Source organism: Dendropsophus ebraccatus, chromosome 10 (genome assembly GCF_027789765.1).
Source record: "Dendropsophus ebraccatus isolate aDenEbr1 chromosome 10, aDenEbr1.pat, whole genome shotgun sequence".
Classification (NCBI taxonomy): domain Eukaryota; kingdom Metazoa; phylum Chordata; class Amphibia; order Anura; family Hylidae; genus Dendropsophus; species Dendropsophus ebraccatus.
This window is the reverse complement of record NC_091463.1, coordinates 48,839,033-48,855,255: the sequence shown is the minus strand read 5'-3', so window position 1 is coordinate 48,855,255 and position 16,223 is coordinate 48,839,033. Positions and strand designations below refer to the sequence as shown.

At 39.1% G+C, this 16,223-nt stretch overlaps 1 protein-coding gene across 1 annotated transcript in view; it reads left to right on the top strand.

The window, feature by feature from the left end:
- LOC138802860 (vascular endothelial growth factor receptor kdr-like) overlaps positions 1 to 16,223 on the top strand; it is a 138,081-nt gene that overhangs the window by 60,836 nt on the left and 61,022 nt on the right. The window contains exons 5-9 of the mRNA XM_069986569.1: positions 1,624 to 1,783; positions 3,871 to 4,007; positions 5,384 to 5,543; positions 8,620 to 8,740; positions 10,523 to 10,698. Of these exons, the coding sequence (XP_069842670.1) occupies positions 1,624 to 1,783; positions 3,871 to 4,007; positions 5,384 to 5,543; positions 8,620 to 8,740; positions 10,523 to 10,698 (754 nt within the window). The remainder of the gene's footprint in view (positions 1 to 1,623; positions 1,784 to 3,870; positions 4,008 to 5,383; positions 5,544 to 8,619; positions 8,741 to 10,522; positions 10,699 to 16,223) is intronic.

Here is a 16,223-nt window from a genome sequence, read left to right as displayed (position 1 = left end):
AGCTACAGAGTTAACTGCATATTGTTTATATGTTGAATTCAATGATAACCCAGTATGCATTAAGCTCATGCACTCCCCCTAGAGGTGGATGAAGGTAGCCAGACTTGTATTATTTCACTCTATATCTGTGATGGGGATACAGAGCTCAATCACTGTAGGCGGTTGTCTTGAAAACAAAGACTGTAGTTTTGTATTATAATAAATTTTAGCTTTTGCCACCTTATAAGATTACATAGGTGTTGTTTTTTTTTTTGTTGTTTTTTTATAAAGGTGCTCTGTGCTATAGCTACAGTATTTAAAGTTTTACTGTCATTATAACTTTTAAAATCTAAATCAACAGTAGATGTGAAATAAAGCAAGTTTTCAATATACATTCATTTTATTTATTTTTTTAGTTTTTTTGTGTTGTTAAAACAAAGCTGAACTTACCAGAAATCCAGGTCCAGTCTCCTGAAGGCAGATTTTCTGACTTGGGCTAGTTTAGGAAAAATAGAATAAACACAGGAATTCCGGCCAGTACAATGACATGACTGCCTTCTCTCTGTGAGCGCTCAGATGGCCTGGTAAACACAGATCATGATCATTAATTCGGGCCATAGGTAGCGTTAAACAATGGCCATTCATGCAGAAAGGCCATTGTTTATACAGTGTATGAACATAGCCTAATCGTTTTTACTACTACATAACCTTACATACAACCAAGGCTATTAATATTCTGTAATGAACAATATTATTGTTACTTGCAACATTGATAAAATATGCTTAACCCCTTCACGTCAGCAATACGTAGATATACGTTCCTACTGCACATACCCTGTGCAGTAGGAATGTACATTTACGTTCCTGACTATAAGGGGGTTTGATGTGTGCGGGACTGCTGCAGTGAGAGTGGCCCTGCACACATCAGTGTCCCGGGAGCCCAGCATAATGACAAGCAGTTGTGATCCCGCAGCTGCTTGTCATTAACCCCTTAAACGCCAAAAAATGACACCCCAACCAGCCTTGTAAGTGGAAAAATAAAAACTCTATGGCTCTTAGAAGCGGGGAGGAACATTGCGTTAATTTGACCCAAACATCCAAGCATCAATAGGCTCGGTCTTGAAGGGGTTAAATAAAAATAATGAAAGAAAAACATCTTGTTTTCCTCTGAGAAAACTATAAGAAAGTAACAACAGAATATTAGGAGCTCATTTGGCATTGATTACAGTCTCCTGTCTTCTTGGGTATGATGTAACAAGGTTTACACACTTAGATTTGGGGATTTTCTGCCATCCTATCAAGCTGTGTCATGTCAGGAGAACCATCAGGAGCTAACTATGTTGAGGTTGTTACAGAAATGTTTAATTAGGTTCAAGTCAGGGCTCTGGCTGAGCTACTAAAGGACATTCACTGTCCCAGAGTTGTCTCTAAGCCCTTCCTGTGTTGCTTTGGCTGTGTGCTTAGGGTCATTGTCTTGTTGAAAGGTGAACCGTCAGCTCAGACTTGGGTCCACAGCACTCTGGATCAGGCTTTCAAAAAGTTTAATCTAGGTTTTGGCACTTGTTTAATTAAAGTTCTTTATGTTCTGGAAACTTTACCCAAATATATTTTGTAAAAATGTTAACTTTATTATCTTCCCTCCAGTTTCTAAATAAATCTAAGATAGATATGCGTGGAATGGAGTGGGACCCGAAGATCGGCTTTACAATTTTTAATCCTGACCCCAGTCTTAATGAAATATTACAATGTCAAACCGAGGTGAAAGGAAGAAGTTATTACACCATGTTCTGGAAGGTAAACATAGGTAAGTCTGAAATATCATCTTTACACCTGAGCATGGGCTTGCTTTAAACTTTTTAGTTGCCAGTGTTTCACTCGAGCCCAGTGATGTGTAGCCCCCTCATAAGTGGTTATGTGAGTACTTTCTTGTGTGCCTTAGTACAAATAAAAGAAGAAAATGAAAAGTTGATAAAAATAAAAAATACACAATAAGACTTTGTCCACCTGCTGTATAGGCAATGGCTGTTCCACGTGAATGATCATTAATTCTGGCCGTAGGTAGCGTTAAACAATAGCCGTTCGTGTGGAACAGCTGTTGTTTTTACAGCAGGTGAACATACCTTTAAGCTGAGCATGAAAGAACATTCACTTCTATGTCAAAGAATAAATGTAAGAAATTATTTTTTGTTCTAATTCTGAATGAAGATGTCTTAAAATGTTTCTAGGACAATTACAGAAAGTCAATTACATATGGCAGCATATACATTTTTTTGAAAGATGAATTAGACCAAAAAAGTGCTGTAAAGTGCTGACTTATGTGTCTCTTGTTTGTTGTGTTATTCCACCATAACTAAACACTAGTGATGAGCGAATACTGTTCGATCGAAGAGATATTCGAATATTCGATATTCGTATGAATATCGAGCAAATATTCAATAAATATTGAGTGTTCAAATCCCCCAGCTTCTGGTTTTACCCTCCAAATAGTCAAATAGATGTTTTTCACTAATCGAATACTTGTTCCCATAGACTTTAATGGGATCGAATATTCGATTGAATATTCGTGGGATATCCGTACGAATATCGAATATTCGAATATCTCACTATTCGCTCATCACTACTAAACACTTTTAAATTGGGTGAAAGAACAGTCATGAGTAAATTATCAAGTTTCACTAGCCAAACTCCTAATAGAATGAATGACAAGTAAGGAAATAAAAGATGAACTTGATGCTTACTAAATGGCAAGGATTAAGCATCTCATTGAGCTATTTGCATGCAGCTCACACACAAGTGACTCCGTATTAGTTGAAAACACCTTCTTTGTCTTAATTTTATTAAAATACTTTTAAGTGTGATTAGGATCTTTTACATCTTAAAGGGGTGCTCCAGAGACTTTTCTGTGTTAGGCTATGTTCACACAACGTTTTTCATCTCCGTTTAAAATGACGTCTGAGTCTAAAATACCGGACGTTATTTAGCAGCCTGACCTCCCCTTAGTGCACTGACGGGTGTTTGTACATTATTCTAGTTTGGGGTTACTTATTGGACTTTGGCTGTGGCTTAATTAAAAATTCCATTGAATTTAATAGTAAAAACGGAGTGAGAACGGTGACAAAAGAAAAACGGTGTGTGAACTACAAATAAAAAACGTCCGCTGTTTGCAAAAGACGTCCGAAAATAATGATCATGTTCATTATTTTGACGCCCGCGGCAAAAACGTCCGTTATTCAATACGCTGTGTGCATTGGACGTCCGTGTTCCCAGTGCATTGCATTGCAGTCAGTTAACTCTCGGCAAAAACGCACGTTATTTTAAATAAGAAAATCGGCCGCCTTTTTAATATTTTTGATGTTGTGTGAACATAGCCCTATACAGATTTGTATTTCTAGATGTTTTGGGCTGTCTATGTGGAGTAGATTGCTACTTGCTAAGTGTTTTTAGGACCTTGTATGTGCCAGGTTTGGCAAATAACTTTTTTACCTAATCGCTCACTGTTTTAGGACTACAATGACCGGGTCCCTTATGGACATATGCTTAACAATATATGAGTGCACAGTGATTTAGTTCTCGTTGGGCTAGATACACTTCCTGTGTGCTTTGCCTCCAAATTGAGTATATTTACTTCTGATTATGTCTATTATTTCTAGCCGTTGTCCATAGATTTCAATGCAATTTTGATTTAAAACAGCACCCGTTATTTGATACTCAAAGTACCAACCATTGTATTGCGTGCCAAATAATAGCCGTTATTTATACGTTGTGGGAACATAGCCTTATACTGTATACTGTAATACATGGTAATCTTTATCACTGATGTAAAGAAAAATATACAATGCCAAAATTAAGTTTAATAATGACTTCTTAATCTAACTGTATATTTTATTGCAGTGTCGGGTCATACAGAAATTACAAGTGTCGAAGCTGACAGGACCACTCTATTAGCTGGAGAAACACTTACTCTGACCTGTACTGGAGAAGTCCCCTTTAATTCCAGGGTGATTTTGAGTTGGTGGCGCGGTAAAAAGGTAACTTTGCTGTGTTTGCTTTTTATTCATTCATTTATTTTTAGGCTATATTCACACACTGTCCTTTTTGGCCTTATAATTATTATTATTTTGAATCCAAAAAATGCCTGTTATTTTATAATACCGGCTATGATTATACAAAGAACGACCACTATTTGACCTCCAAATCATCCTAAAAGATGGCTGAAAATAGGTGGTGGTTGAACACAGCCTAAAGGCAGAAGTGGAACTACCTTTGTAGCAGCCATAGCAGCTGCTATGGGGCCCACCGCATCAGGGTCCCCTGTTGCTCACTCCTGCAATACAGTGGGACCCCTGAGCTGTCATCATTTGTAGCACTAGTTGGCCAAGCAGGCCCCCTGGGTTCTGCACATGTCCCTTTAACTGCAAGTTAAATATATAGCGATGTCCATGCAGCCCTTGCTTTTTACTGCAAAAATAGGGTTGTTAAGATTACTGTGTTAAAGTATCCTGTAAGGCCAAGTGTGTACAGATTATTTGAGCCCTACTTCGGTCAGTAATTTTACAAAGGAAAAACACAGAAGTGGTTTGTCTGTATCCTTTGCTCACCGCTGATGCTTCTGACTTGGTCTATTCAGTGACAGGCCGCTCAGACAATCACTGGCCGTGGCACCATCCCTTCTCGGCCTGATCGGCCTGTGTTATAAGCCATGCACCACTACATGTAAGGTATAAACGACAATGATCAGCTGATAATCGTTTCTTCACTGATTGTTGTCGTTATTACACAGAGCAATAATCTGATGCGGCAGATTATTTCTCCGTTTAATAAGGCCCTAAGACCATGTTTGTGCACAGTTTTTATGTCCCGTCTTTTTACTATTTTTTTTTTAAAAATATTTGCTAAATATTTGTTTAAAAACACAGACGAAAAGGTGTCTGATTATTGTCTCTGACAGCTAGTACCCAATCACATTGGTTGCCATCTGTCTAAAAAGAAAAGGTGAGATATTTTTGTCTCACACAGATTAATAAACCTGGGCCAGTGTGTGCATTACCACTTATTTGCATTGATCTATTTTCCAGCAATTTATAGCTCACAAAAAGCCCCAAATACCCTGAGAACATTTGAGCCTCCTTTTAAACCATAAAAGGCTGAAAAATTGAGTAAAGCAATGCTAAACATCTGTGTGTAAGCGGAAAATGGGGACCCAAACTGTGCATGAACATAGCCCTGCGCTGGATTCATACACAGTATTTTCAACCTAGATTTGGTCAGTAACTATTTCTACAAAAAGCAGGAATAACTTTATGCCTGCTTGCTCCCCGGCAAGGCTTACAGCTTTATCAGGTACCATTGCTATTAAGGGTTATAAGTTAAGGTCATTAACCTACATCTATTATATCCCCCTCAGCATCTGCACTCTGAGAAAAAATTATACGAATCAAAAAGCGGGTACGTGGGAGACAGAATCCTAGAGATAAAACGTGTGACAAAGAATCACAGTGGCGTATACACTTGCAGGGATGACAACTATCCACATGTTGCCAAAAATATTTCAATAACGGTTCATGGTAAGTATTGGTTTATTTGCTATGCTGACATATGATTACATGAAAGGCTGTAATACTAGTGATAATTCTAGCGATATGTCTCCTGCTTATCTCAGCATAGAATAGGTTCTTGCACTGTTTAATGATAGGGCATTTTGCAGTATGCAAACCCGGCCTTAAAGGGTTATTCTCATCTGGACATTTATGGCATATCTCATACAAATGAATGGGCAAACAGTGTATAGTGCCTTAAGCTAGTTACAACACTATATACATATATATAAATCCCGAGTTATGGAGACAGTGTAGCCAGCAGTGCTAAGTGTTTTACATAACCCACATTAACCTCCACGGAAAACTATGTAAAACTGCCCATTTTCGGACACTGGAGAGGATCTGGGTGTCCTAGATCTTAACCTAGGTGTGCATCCAGGAGGTGAGACCTGCATTCATTGGATATGTATAGCATAATCTGTGGATATGTTATACATATCCAGAGGGGATACCTCTTTAAGAGCTCATTTTCTTTTTGTAGGTCTCCCTTAAAGGGGAGCTATCAGCAGGTTAGACAAAGCTAACCTGCTGATAGCTCCCTATTGTGCACGGGCGCTGAGAATGAAGGTATGTCTCTGTCTCTAGGTATGTCAGGTATAATGTAGTCTGTCTGCCAAGGCAGTTCGGAGCAGTGCTCCAAACGGCCTTACCGGACAGAGGACTACATTAATACTCCACAGGAACGGTCCCGACATACATTAGTCCTTGTGCCAGGTGCGCAACAGGGAACTATCAGCAGGTTAGATTTGACTAACCTACTGATAGTTCCCCTTTAAGGCCATGGCTTCACTGCAACAAGGATGATTTCAACTATAGAGGTACAGTTACAGTCTGAAGCAACACATTGAGCCTTGCAGACTGAAGATATTACTCAGTAGTTCAGTCTTGTAGCAGTGTAGCCCTGGCCTTAAAAGTACCTTTTAAATGGCTCTTTCACACTATTCTAGCCTCAACACATTTGGCCTGGAAACCTCCTTAAGGATAGTTGACCACCCTTAAATACAGAAGCCAACAGTATTGCTCTTCAGAAACCATTTAATATTTGAGATTGATCATTGGAGCATGTAGTTGGAATTGGTTTAACAAGGGATCTAAGTGGTAATTACATTCTTCTGCAATAAAAGAATAAAATAGGAAACATACAATGGGAAAGTCCATATAAGTCATAGTTATACAGTCTTTCCCTGGTGGATAATATAAGTGTGGGTGGTGTGCTTGCTCCATTAGCAGAATGTATAATAACACAGTTTTACATTCCATTATTGATCTACCACAGTCCGTCCTAAACCAAATAATCAGAGCGGCTGCATTCCTCTCACTGATATCGGAGGAATCTGTAGCCACCATTTTATATATTTAGGAAAATAAAGCAAACAGAAGGGCATTTTTCTGGAAGGAAGATAAAAATCACTGTAATAACATGAATTGGCTTGCCTTATTGATTCTGCCACCCAAAATGTTTATGTGAAAGTGATGTCAGGGGGCTGATACACTACAGCAGTAATGCTGCTCTTCTCTGCTAACACTCCAGTTTAGTGACAACGATGTTATTTTATTTTTTTTTATATAGATTTTATTCTGTCACTTAGATTTTCTCCTTCATTAAAATTCCTCCTGTGAAAATTAAATGCTCACTGCAATGCACTCACTAGGTTACTCTTTAAAATTGCTTATTACTGAAGTTTATTGCCCTCATTTATTAATACAATCACATACTGAGCCTTCACAATAACTTATTTACTTAATTTTTATGCCTTTTTATCCACACAAATTGTGTCAAGTTGCTATTTACACTGATTTCAGAATATAACTTTACAGTGGTACCTTGGATAAGAGTAACTTGGTTTAAGAGCTCACAGTTTTTCAAAATTGTGACTTGGTTTAAGAGCATTGCTTTGGTTTAAGAGCTCCCTGTACTGGGGGAGGGGCATGGTCTGCACAGGGTGGTCTACAGCACTCTACTCTGACCCAGGAAGTCTCCCTCACCTTCCAAATCATAGCAGATCCACTTCAGGCTGGGGCTTGCATCAGGGGACAGGACTGTGGAGGTAATCTCTTCATAGCTGTAACCCCTCTCTCCCCGGACAGTGAGTGCTGCTATACTGTGCCCACATCTGCCCTGCTCATTCCTTCATGCTCCTTGCAGTCTCTGTCAGCCCTTGTGTTTCCCATCTTCTCCATTCCTGTACAGTAACTTATAATATCACATGTTCTACTCTTTCTGAATGTTTGTTTAATGTGTTCTACATGTCATTCAGAATAATAAATCATTATTTTTGGGGTGTGGAACCAATTGTCTACATTTCTATGATTTCCTATGGGAAAATTTGCTTTGGTTTAAGAGTAGATTTGGATTACAAGTATGGTCCAAGAACAAATTATGCTCGTAATCCAAGGCACCACTGTATATGTACACACATTCATAAATACATATTAAATATTCACAGTATAAAGAGCGTGTCTCTTTCTCTCTCACTCTCACTCACTCTCTCTCACTCTCTGTCTGTTTCTCTTACTCTTAATATTGCTCCTGCTGTTTCTATTAGACTTCAGTACTATATTTAACATTTATTGGATATTGGAGGAACTGTAAGGCTAGGTTCACACTTCGTTTGGATCAATTTGGATCTGTTTTTCCATTGACTTCCATTATATAAAAAAATGGATCAAAACCCAATTTTTTATTCTTTCTTAGCATACACAAAAACTTGGTTGACCACATTTTTTGTGTACGTTAAAGTAACTATTTAAAAACTGAAAATAGACTGCACTTAACTGAGCTTAAATAGACTGCAAAAATGCAGTTTAAACCCAGCCTTAGACTTTTTCTTTGTAACTTCTCTCTTCAGTACTTTTAGACATAGGTATTGTAGACACCATACATTTCTTATAAGTGACAGGAACACAGCCTATGAAGAAAAGTCAGAATAGATCATCTTAATAAAGGATAAATTTTCTACTGCTTACTAGTATATAGTATCTGATTATCTTTACATTGTATACAAATTAGCCTTTTACCTTTTTTGCTTGTTTGTTTTTTTAGAAAAGCCTTTTTTGAACATTGAAGGTTCATTGCCAAAGAGTCATATTGTTGCATTGGAAGGTGAAAGTGAGCTGAAATTGTCGGTGAAAGTTAAAGCGTTTCCACCACCACAAAGTACCTGGTAAGTCATTCTGTAACATTCTTGTATTTTATTTAAAGAAATTATTAAAATAGCTAAAAACAGTCCAGAATTTTAATGCTTTACTATATTGAAAGGAAAAAAGCTAAACATTTTAAAAAGTGTTATCCTGGCTGGAGGGGCAGTCGCATAAACATTAGATCGCAGATGGATTTAGGCAAAATAAGCTATATCCACTTATACTCTCGTTATGTCTATAGGCAACTAGTTGAGATGAGCCACCTAAAGCATCCTGTAACATCATAAAAAGGGGGAATAGACAAAGCCTTGCCTTTGTCCCTCCCTCACCAGTCACATATGCTTTATACAGTATTGCCAGTATTTTCTCCTAGTTTCTAGATCTCACATATAAATGTATACCGAATGATGCCTGACCTGGTAATATAACACATAGCACAGGTCTATCTAAACATTGCTATAAATCTAATCTTATTATGAGTGTAATTTATTATAATGCCACAGTATGAAAAAGAACACAACTGATCCAAAGAAATTCTGACAGGGATAACAAACAATAGTTCACTTATATTGGCCCAGAAAGGGGGGGGGGGCATATTTTAGGCTCTAAAACTCCACGGAGTGAAAGTTGTTGCCTCTGAATGAGAAGGCTTGAAGTTATGGGGACTATTCCCAGGAGAAGCTAGCAAACCTTGTTAGTGTGATCTGAGGTCATGCTCAATGAGAGAGCAGCAAAGGGAATCATTGCTATGGAACGCTAGTACGCTAGTAAGTGCACACACACAAATGAGCTCTTCTTAAAGAATGCTTCTTTGTATTCATATTTGTTAACATTCAAATTATAGAATGGACATCACCCACAGGTGCTCATATGACGTTCTGAGGATCATTCTTTACTCCACACAGAGGGAGATCAGGTTTGAAGGACAAGGCCAACGTGTTGTAAAATGTCCTTTGCAAGTGTCAGAGCATTGCCTAATAATACTAAGTGAAAGTGGTGATATTTCAGTGGTGTGGGACTGTGATGCCTCAGGACCGATACCTTAATGGAAGGACATAAGGGACATTTATGAAGTCTGGCATTTTGTGTGCCAGGCTTAAAAAATGTCCCTGTGGCGCAGAGGCTCACAGGATGCACAATGCTTCTACATAAATCCGGAGCCTCTCCGTTTGCATGCAGTGAGACCTACGCAAGCTCGGAGCGCTTGACATTTTTCTGGTGGGCAGTGGTCGGGACCCCTCTGAGTGTGGCTGCACCCCTTTTACATCCCCTTTCCTGGCCCAGACTTGATGCGAATATTTGCAAAAAAAATGAATTTGTGAATATATTTATGCGCAGAAAATAAGAATGCAGTGTAATGGGTTTAGGCAGCAACCTTCCTATAGCCTATTCAAAGGCTTTACTTGAATCCAACAAGGCTGCTAAGAAAGGCATTGGAATGATCAGTACCGCCTAAGCTATATCCATAACTCACATCTCATACACTGTAATAGAGAGAGAAATACACATGCTAGATTAGGGAGAGGTTGTTTTGCTTTTTTTTTGTCAGATCACTTTGCAGAAATGCTGCTCTAGGATTAGGCCACAGGAGAACATGAGGAGAAGAGCGTTAGCAAATATATACACAGACCGCCAAATTATCTTAAGTGGAAAGATTCAATGCGACAAACTATGAACATAAAAAGCAAAGAGAAAGATAAAACAGGGAGCTCTGGGAGTTAGCGGCAGCTGGCTGGCACTGTTTATTATGTGGGTTATTATTATAACTATGTAAAATAACCTCCCAAACAAATATCTGTTCACAGGTATAAGGATGGAAAGATGATAGAAAAGAACAGCACCTGTTACAGAACAAATCCAGAAAGACACAGCTTGACTATAAGAAATCTAAAGGAAAATAATTCTGGGATTTACACGATACTGGTCTTCAATAGTCAACATAATCTACAAGAAACCTTTAACTTCACAGTGGAGGTCTATAGTAAGTGTTGCTTTCAATCCTATACAGTACGTCCAAGAGAATTTACACAGCTCCCTGCTTTTTTCTAACTTAGGGTTCGTTCACACAGAGCAAAAGCAGCTGAATTTCTGTGCTGAATCAGCGCTGAAATTTCAGCTGTTAAAATAGGTGCAGAGCTAATTTCCATTGTGTTAAATGAAAATTCTGCTCTGCAGTTCACACGGTGGAATTTCCGCACTGAACTAATCTGCTTTCCGCCAGAAGAATGAACATGTTCATTCTTCCGCTAGCGGAAGTCTATACAAACCAATGGGGCTCTGATTTTCTGTTTCAGCGCGGAATACGCGCGTATTCAGCGCGGAATACAAGCGTAATACAAACGGAAATTACGCGCTGAATCAGCGCAGAAATGGGGAAAAAAGGGGGGAGGAGGATTCTAGTAAATATTCTGGTATAGTCTAGTTTACTCGCCAAATACTCGCTGAATTTCAGCGCTGAATGCATGCGGATTCAGCGCGGATTCCTCGAGTATTCCGCGCTGAATTTGTCAAGAGCTGATTACGAGCTGAACACTTTCCTAGCGGAATACGCAGGGATTCTGCTTACATTCTGCTTATATTCTGCTCGGAATTCAGCGTCAGTTGATTTCAGGCGGAAATATTTCCTCGCGTAATACGCCCCTTTCGCTCTGTGTGAACGTAGCCTTATATTTAGTATCTTAGCAAGTAGTAGACAGGTAGAAGAGAGGACCATCTCTGCAGGACCAGACAACACAGAGTATGTTTGTAGTCTGTAACCATGGAGATCTATGTAAATACAAGAAAGTGTGATATATTCTAAGTACTATCTTACGGCTTCGAACAACTAGATGTTTATACAAAACCAAAACACACTGGAGTACACAAGATCATGTTTTTTAAACAATAGTTATTTATTACAGAATATGGCTATGTTTACACAACGTTGCTTTTATGCAAAGAACGGACGCTGAGGGCAGCATTGAATTGAAGGGGCAGCATTGCCTTGAAGCCAATGGAATGCCGCCGCTGTATGCACACATTGTTATTTTAAATAACACATTAGTTTATTATATTTTCTTTAGAACGGCGTTAAAATAATGTACGTGCCTATTATTTTGTCTGGAAATAATAGCGGTTCACACAATGTTAAGTGCAGCGGTGGCCGTACTTTGCATTGAAGTGAATGGCTAATTAATTTGCGGGCACACCCGACAGTGCTTGCAATTCAATTGTAAAAGAACGATACAGAGGTACTGGCTACAGGAATGTGCTGAATGTTTTCTAAGATACAAGTTGTTATGCATTTCCTTGGAATAAGTGGAACAGTTCTGTTTTTCTGTATGTTCTAAAATGAACAAGACGCATTAAGATGTGTGATGTTTAATAAATGAGTTCAGCTTGGGCACAGGTGTGTAGGACTAGATGTACTAATAGTGCGAGTTAGATATAGTGCACTGTGAGAAGAGATGCCAAAAATTGGGATGAACACTACCTGTTCCCATTATCTACAGATTTGCTTTTAACTGCCACAGATGTGAAATGCGAAAACAGCACGACTGTGGCATGAACTGCCAAGCGCTGCGCTCCCACAAGGGATGTAAAACCTGCACATTTTCCTGTTTCAGATTAAGCTTGGAATAGGTCATACAGCTTTACTCTCCAACAAAACATCTCCAGAGTTTCTGGAATCCTCTCCTTTAACCACTATGATGTGACTAAGAGAGAAAAGTCCGCCAGATATTAGTTCTACCTCAGTGGGAACAGAATAGAAGCTTATATGAAGGTGATTTTATACAAGAAGAATGAAAGATGTCATGTGATTGGAGTAAGAGACAAATTAGAGTTTATTAGATACAAACCTGAATGCACAATTTAGTTCAGGGTCATGCAAGAAAATTCAGTTATAGCTGGACATTGGGGCTCCCATCTTTCCTTTGTAGGAATTGTTTTTGAGATTGGGAAAAGAAGAAAGCGAAAAATTTGTAGACTTCAGCCAAGTGTTATGAAAATTACTAAAATAGGACTTTTTATATATTTTATTATGCCTGGTGTAGGATGGCAGGACAAACTCATGGGTGGGATTTATGAAGACCGGCGTACTTGTATGCCAGTCTGAAATTAGGCTCCGTCCCCATTTCCACAGCTGAATTTACCAAGAGGCGCACACCTCTTAGTGAATCCGGCGACTGATCCTCACCCGGTGTGCCAAATCTACACCTGCATTCAGCAGGTGTAGATTTGGATCATGATTTAAACCTGTGAGCAGGCATAAATCATGATAAATGCGGCTCGGGAAGAGGACACGCATCTTCCATGCCTTGTCGCGCCCCCCTGCCCCCCATTGGGCGAGCATGGTAAACGGCAGGTGTACGCCAGGAAGAAGGGGTGAATCAGCACCTTCTCCCTGGTGTACGCCTTGGGCCGACCTTTTAATAAATGTCCCCTATAGCGTTATATACCTCTAAAAGTGTGAGATCTGAAGTATTGGCTCCTAGCAAGAAATTTCTTGAGTTTTATTGGCTGAAAAATAGAGATCACTGGACCAGAGTATGTCTAATAGCAGTGACTGACACTCTGGAGTGGTGCTCCTGGACTGGTAAGGTGCCTTAGCTCAAGGGTAGATACAGCTGGAACGGAGAATAACAAACAACACAAGCTAGAGCTGACAGACTGGCCAGATGTATCAGCTGGAGTATAAAGACAGATGCAGCAGAGGTCAGTGATAAAAACAAGCCAGCCAGACTTCGCTAAAGGGAATATAAACTCCTTTCCTTCCCAGTGTTATGCAGTACTCATATTTGTTTTTTCCTGCTCTTATGTTGTGAATAATGTTGTATATAATGTTTAGTCTTGTCAGAGCACAGCACCCTACCATGATATCAGCTGTTTTCACTTACCGATAGTGCTCTCTTCCACAGCAAAGTCCCTAGTTAAGCCTCATCTGTTGTGAATTAAATGGAAATATGAGTTTGCTAAATGATAAGCAGATTGTAATGTAGTAATCATAAATAAATTCACCTTTAACACAACGGCTATGCTTGCAAACAAATAGTTTTCCTCCTAAAGCGGATATCTTGCTATTACTAAAGGATGTTTGCAAAGGAATCTTTTCATGATGATAAGACAATCTGCCAACTTAGACTGTTTGTAAGTCTCAGCTTTATTCATCTCATCTTCCTAAGGGAGTCCGGTCTCTTGGCTTAACTCGGAAAAAGGAACTGGCTTTACAAAAAAAAAAACTTCAGAGCATCTGTTCTTAGAAGTAGTTGAAATGCTGCTCTTCAGGGTCAACTTTGAGACTGTATGTGTCGGATGTGCACATGCAGCAGTGGGAATATATTGAGTCACAGTAACGTTTCAGTCTTGGTTAGCATAGGTGTTTTTCTTTTTCGTGGTGAGAATATATTTCTTTTCTACTTGACTTAAAGGAAAAATTCAAAGGTGTTTTTTAAGCTAAAGAACAGCAGAGAAGGGAGATATTTAATAACTGTTGAGAGTAGTAGATGGAACCACTTCTGTCACGTATGAGCTCCTCTCATGTATTCCACAGTGCATAAGCCCTATACCTTATACATTCTATTTTCAATTCTTTGTTATTCCTTTTAAGTCATTACTAAAGAATGAAAACTCAAAAGAGAAATTCAAACGTATTTGTATTATTTGTAATATTTAACAAAAGGAAGTTAACTTAATGACTTTTTTTTTTTACATTTAGTTATACTTTGTGGCTCCAGTGTAAATGCCTTGTTATACCCATTAGCTCAGGGGGCTAATTTGTTTTTGTTACTTTGCCTTTTGTTGTTCTGTCAAAAAATTCAAATGGTAGAACAGTAGCTTGTCCTTCAGAACTGCGCCTCTTTCCTAAGTGGAAAATCTTTCTAAGGCTATGTTCACACAACATCAAAAAAAGAGAAAAGGCGGACGCCTTTTCTATTTAAAAAGACGTCTGTTATTTCCACCATGTAATTGACTTCAATGTAATACATTGAAGTCAATAGAATTAGAGACACCCAATGAACACAGTGTGTTAAATAATGGACGTTGTCTATGCGGGCGTCAAAATAATGATCATGACAATTATTTTCAGACGTCTTTTGCAAACAGTGGATGTTATTTTTTAGTTTTTCACACACAGTTTTTCTTTTTTCACCATACTTTTACTGATTTTACTATTAAATTCAATACACTTTTCAATTTAAGACTCACCCAAAGGTCAATTAGTCCACCTAAACTAGAATAATGTACCAACAGCCGTCAATGCACTGATGGGCCGCCAAAAAGTGACATCTTTTTTTTTTTTCAAAAACGGAGAGGAAAAACATTGAGTGAGAATAGCCTATGTCTGTCTATAATGTCCCTTTGGTGTTGTGCTGTGGTATGCTGAGAGTATTGTGTTGCTGGGTGGTGTAGTGCAACCTTAGGGCTCACCTTCTGAAACCTTCCTGTCACGGTGGGGTCCGAGGGTGCTGGGGCCCTTGTCTTCTTCAGCATATACACAGGGACATATATTTTTTAATAAAAGTCTTTACACAATAACTGTGAAAGTATATTAGGATTTTACTAGAGGGATAACTATATACAATCCAGTACAGGGGCAGCTGCTGATGACGAACTATTAGCTTGATCAGAGTCCTTTGCTTCAGGGGGAGGGTTACCGTGGTTACTATTGCTTAGACTTGGCAGATAGATGGGATTTCAAATAGACAGACCTGTTCCAGCAGCTTTGCAGTTTTCCAGCCTTTATAGAGTACGTGTGTGCAGATACTTGACGTTACTGAAGAGACTTGACGCTGTCAACGCTCACTATCATGTAGGAGTGAGACGCATGGGTGCACTGACATGGAAGTCAGGAAGATGTGGACGGTGAATGGGAGACCCTCTATCACTTCACCAGTCCGACAGCAGGCACAAATAAATACAGAGGATGTCCTGCTGAGACTTTGAAGACACGTATAAGTCCTTAGGGCTGACTGGAAACAGGTTAGGGGTTGAAGATGGAGTCTGACAGGATTACTGAGGTGACGTAGGGAGGTTAGATGTGACTGTGACAATGCCAGACTACCAACTGGCTACTGACAAGACCGCACAGCACCTCTGGGTAAAAGGTGGGCGGAGCTAACTTTCCCCTGGCCAATCACTTAGAGTGTGATAGGTTGCAGGGGAGGAGCACTGATCAAGCTCAACATTTGTATCATTTGAGATTAATACATAGCAACGTATTAAATAAATATATAGCAAAAAAAACCTGTATCAATATAAGAGTTACAAAAGAACAACAAATACATAGGCCCCAATACAGACAGTCTATGGTTGCCAATAGCAACAATACATATCCACATATATACGCCTGACAATATACCTTTCTGGGCCATTACATGTCAATGTGTAGTGATCCTTCAGGCCATATTACACGGCTGTTAAGGAGATCATCACTCACTCGCATAGCATATCATATGCTTTGTTAACTGTGCGGCCATGGCTGTGTGAACATCACTAGGTTGTTTGCGCGGGCTGCAGGGTTTTTAC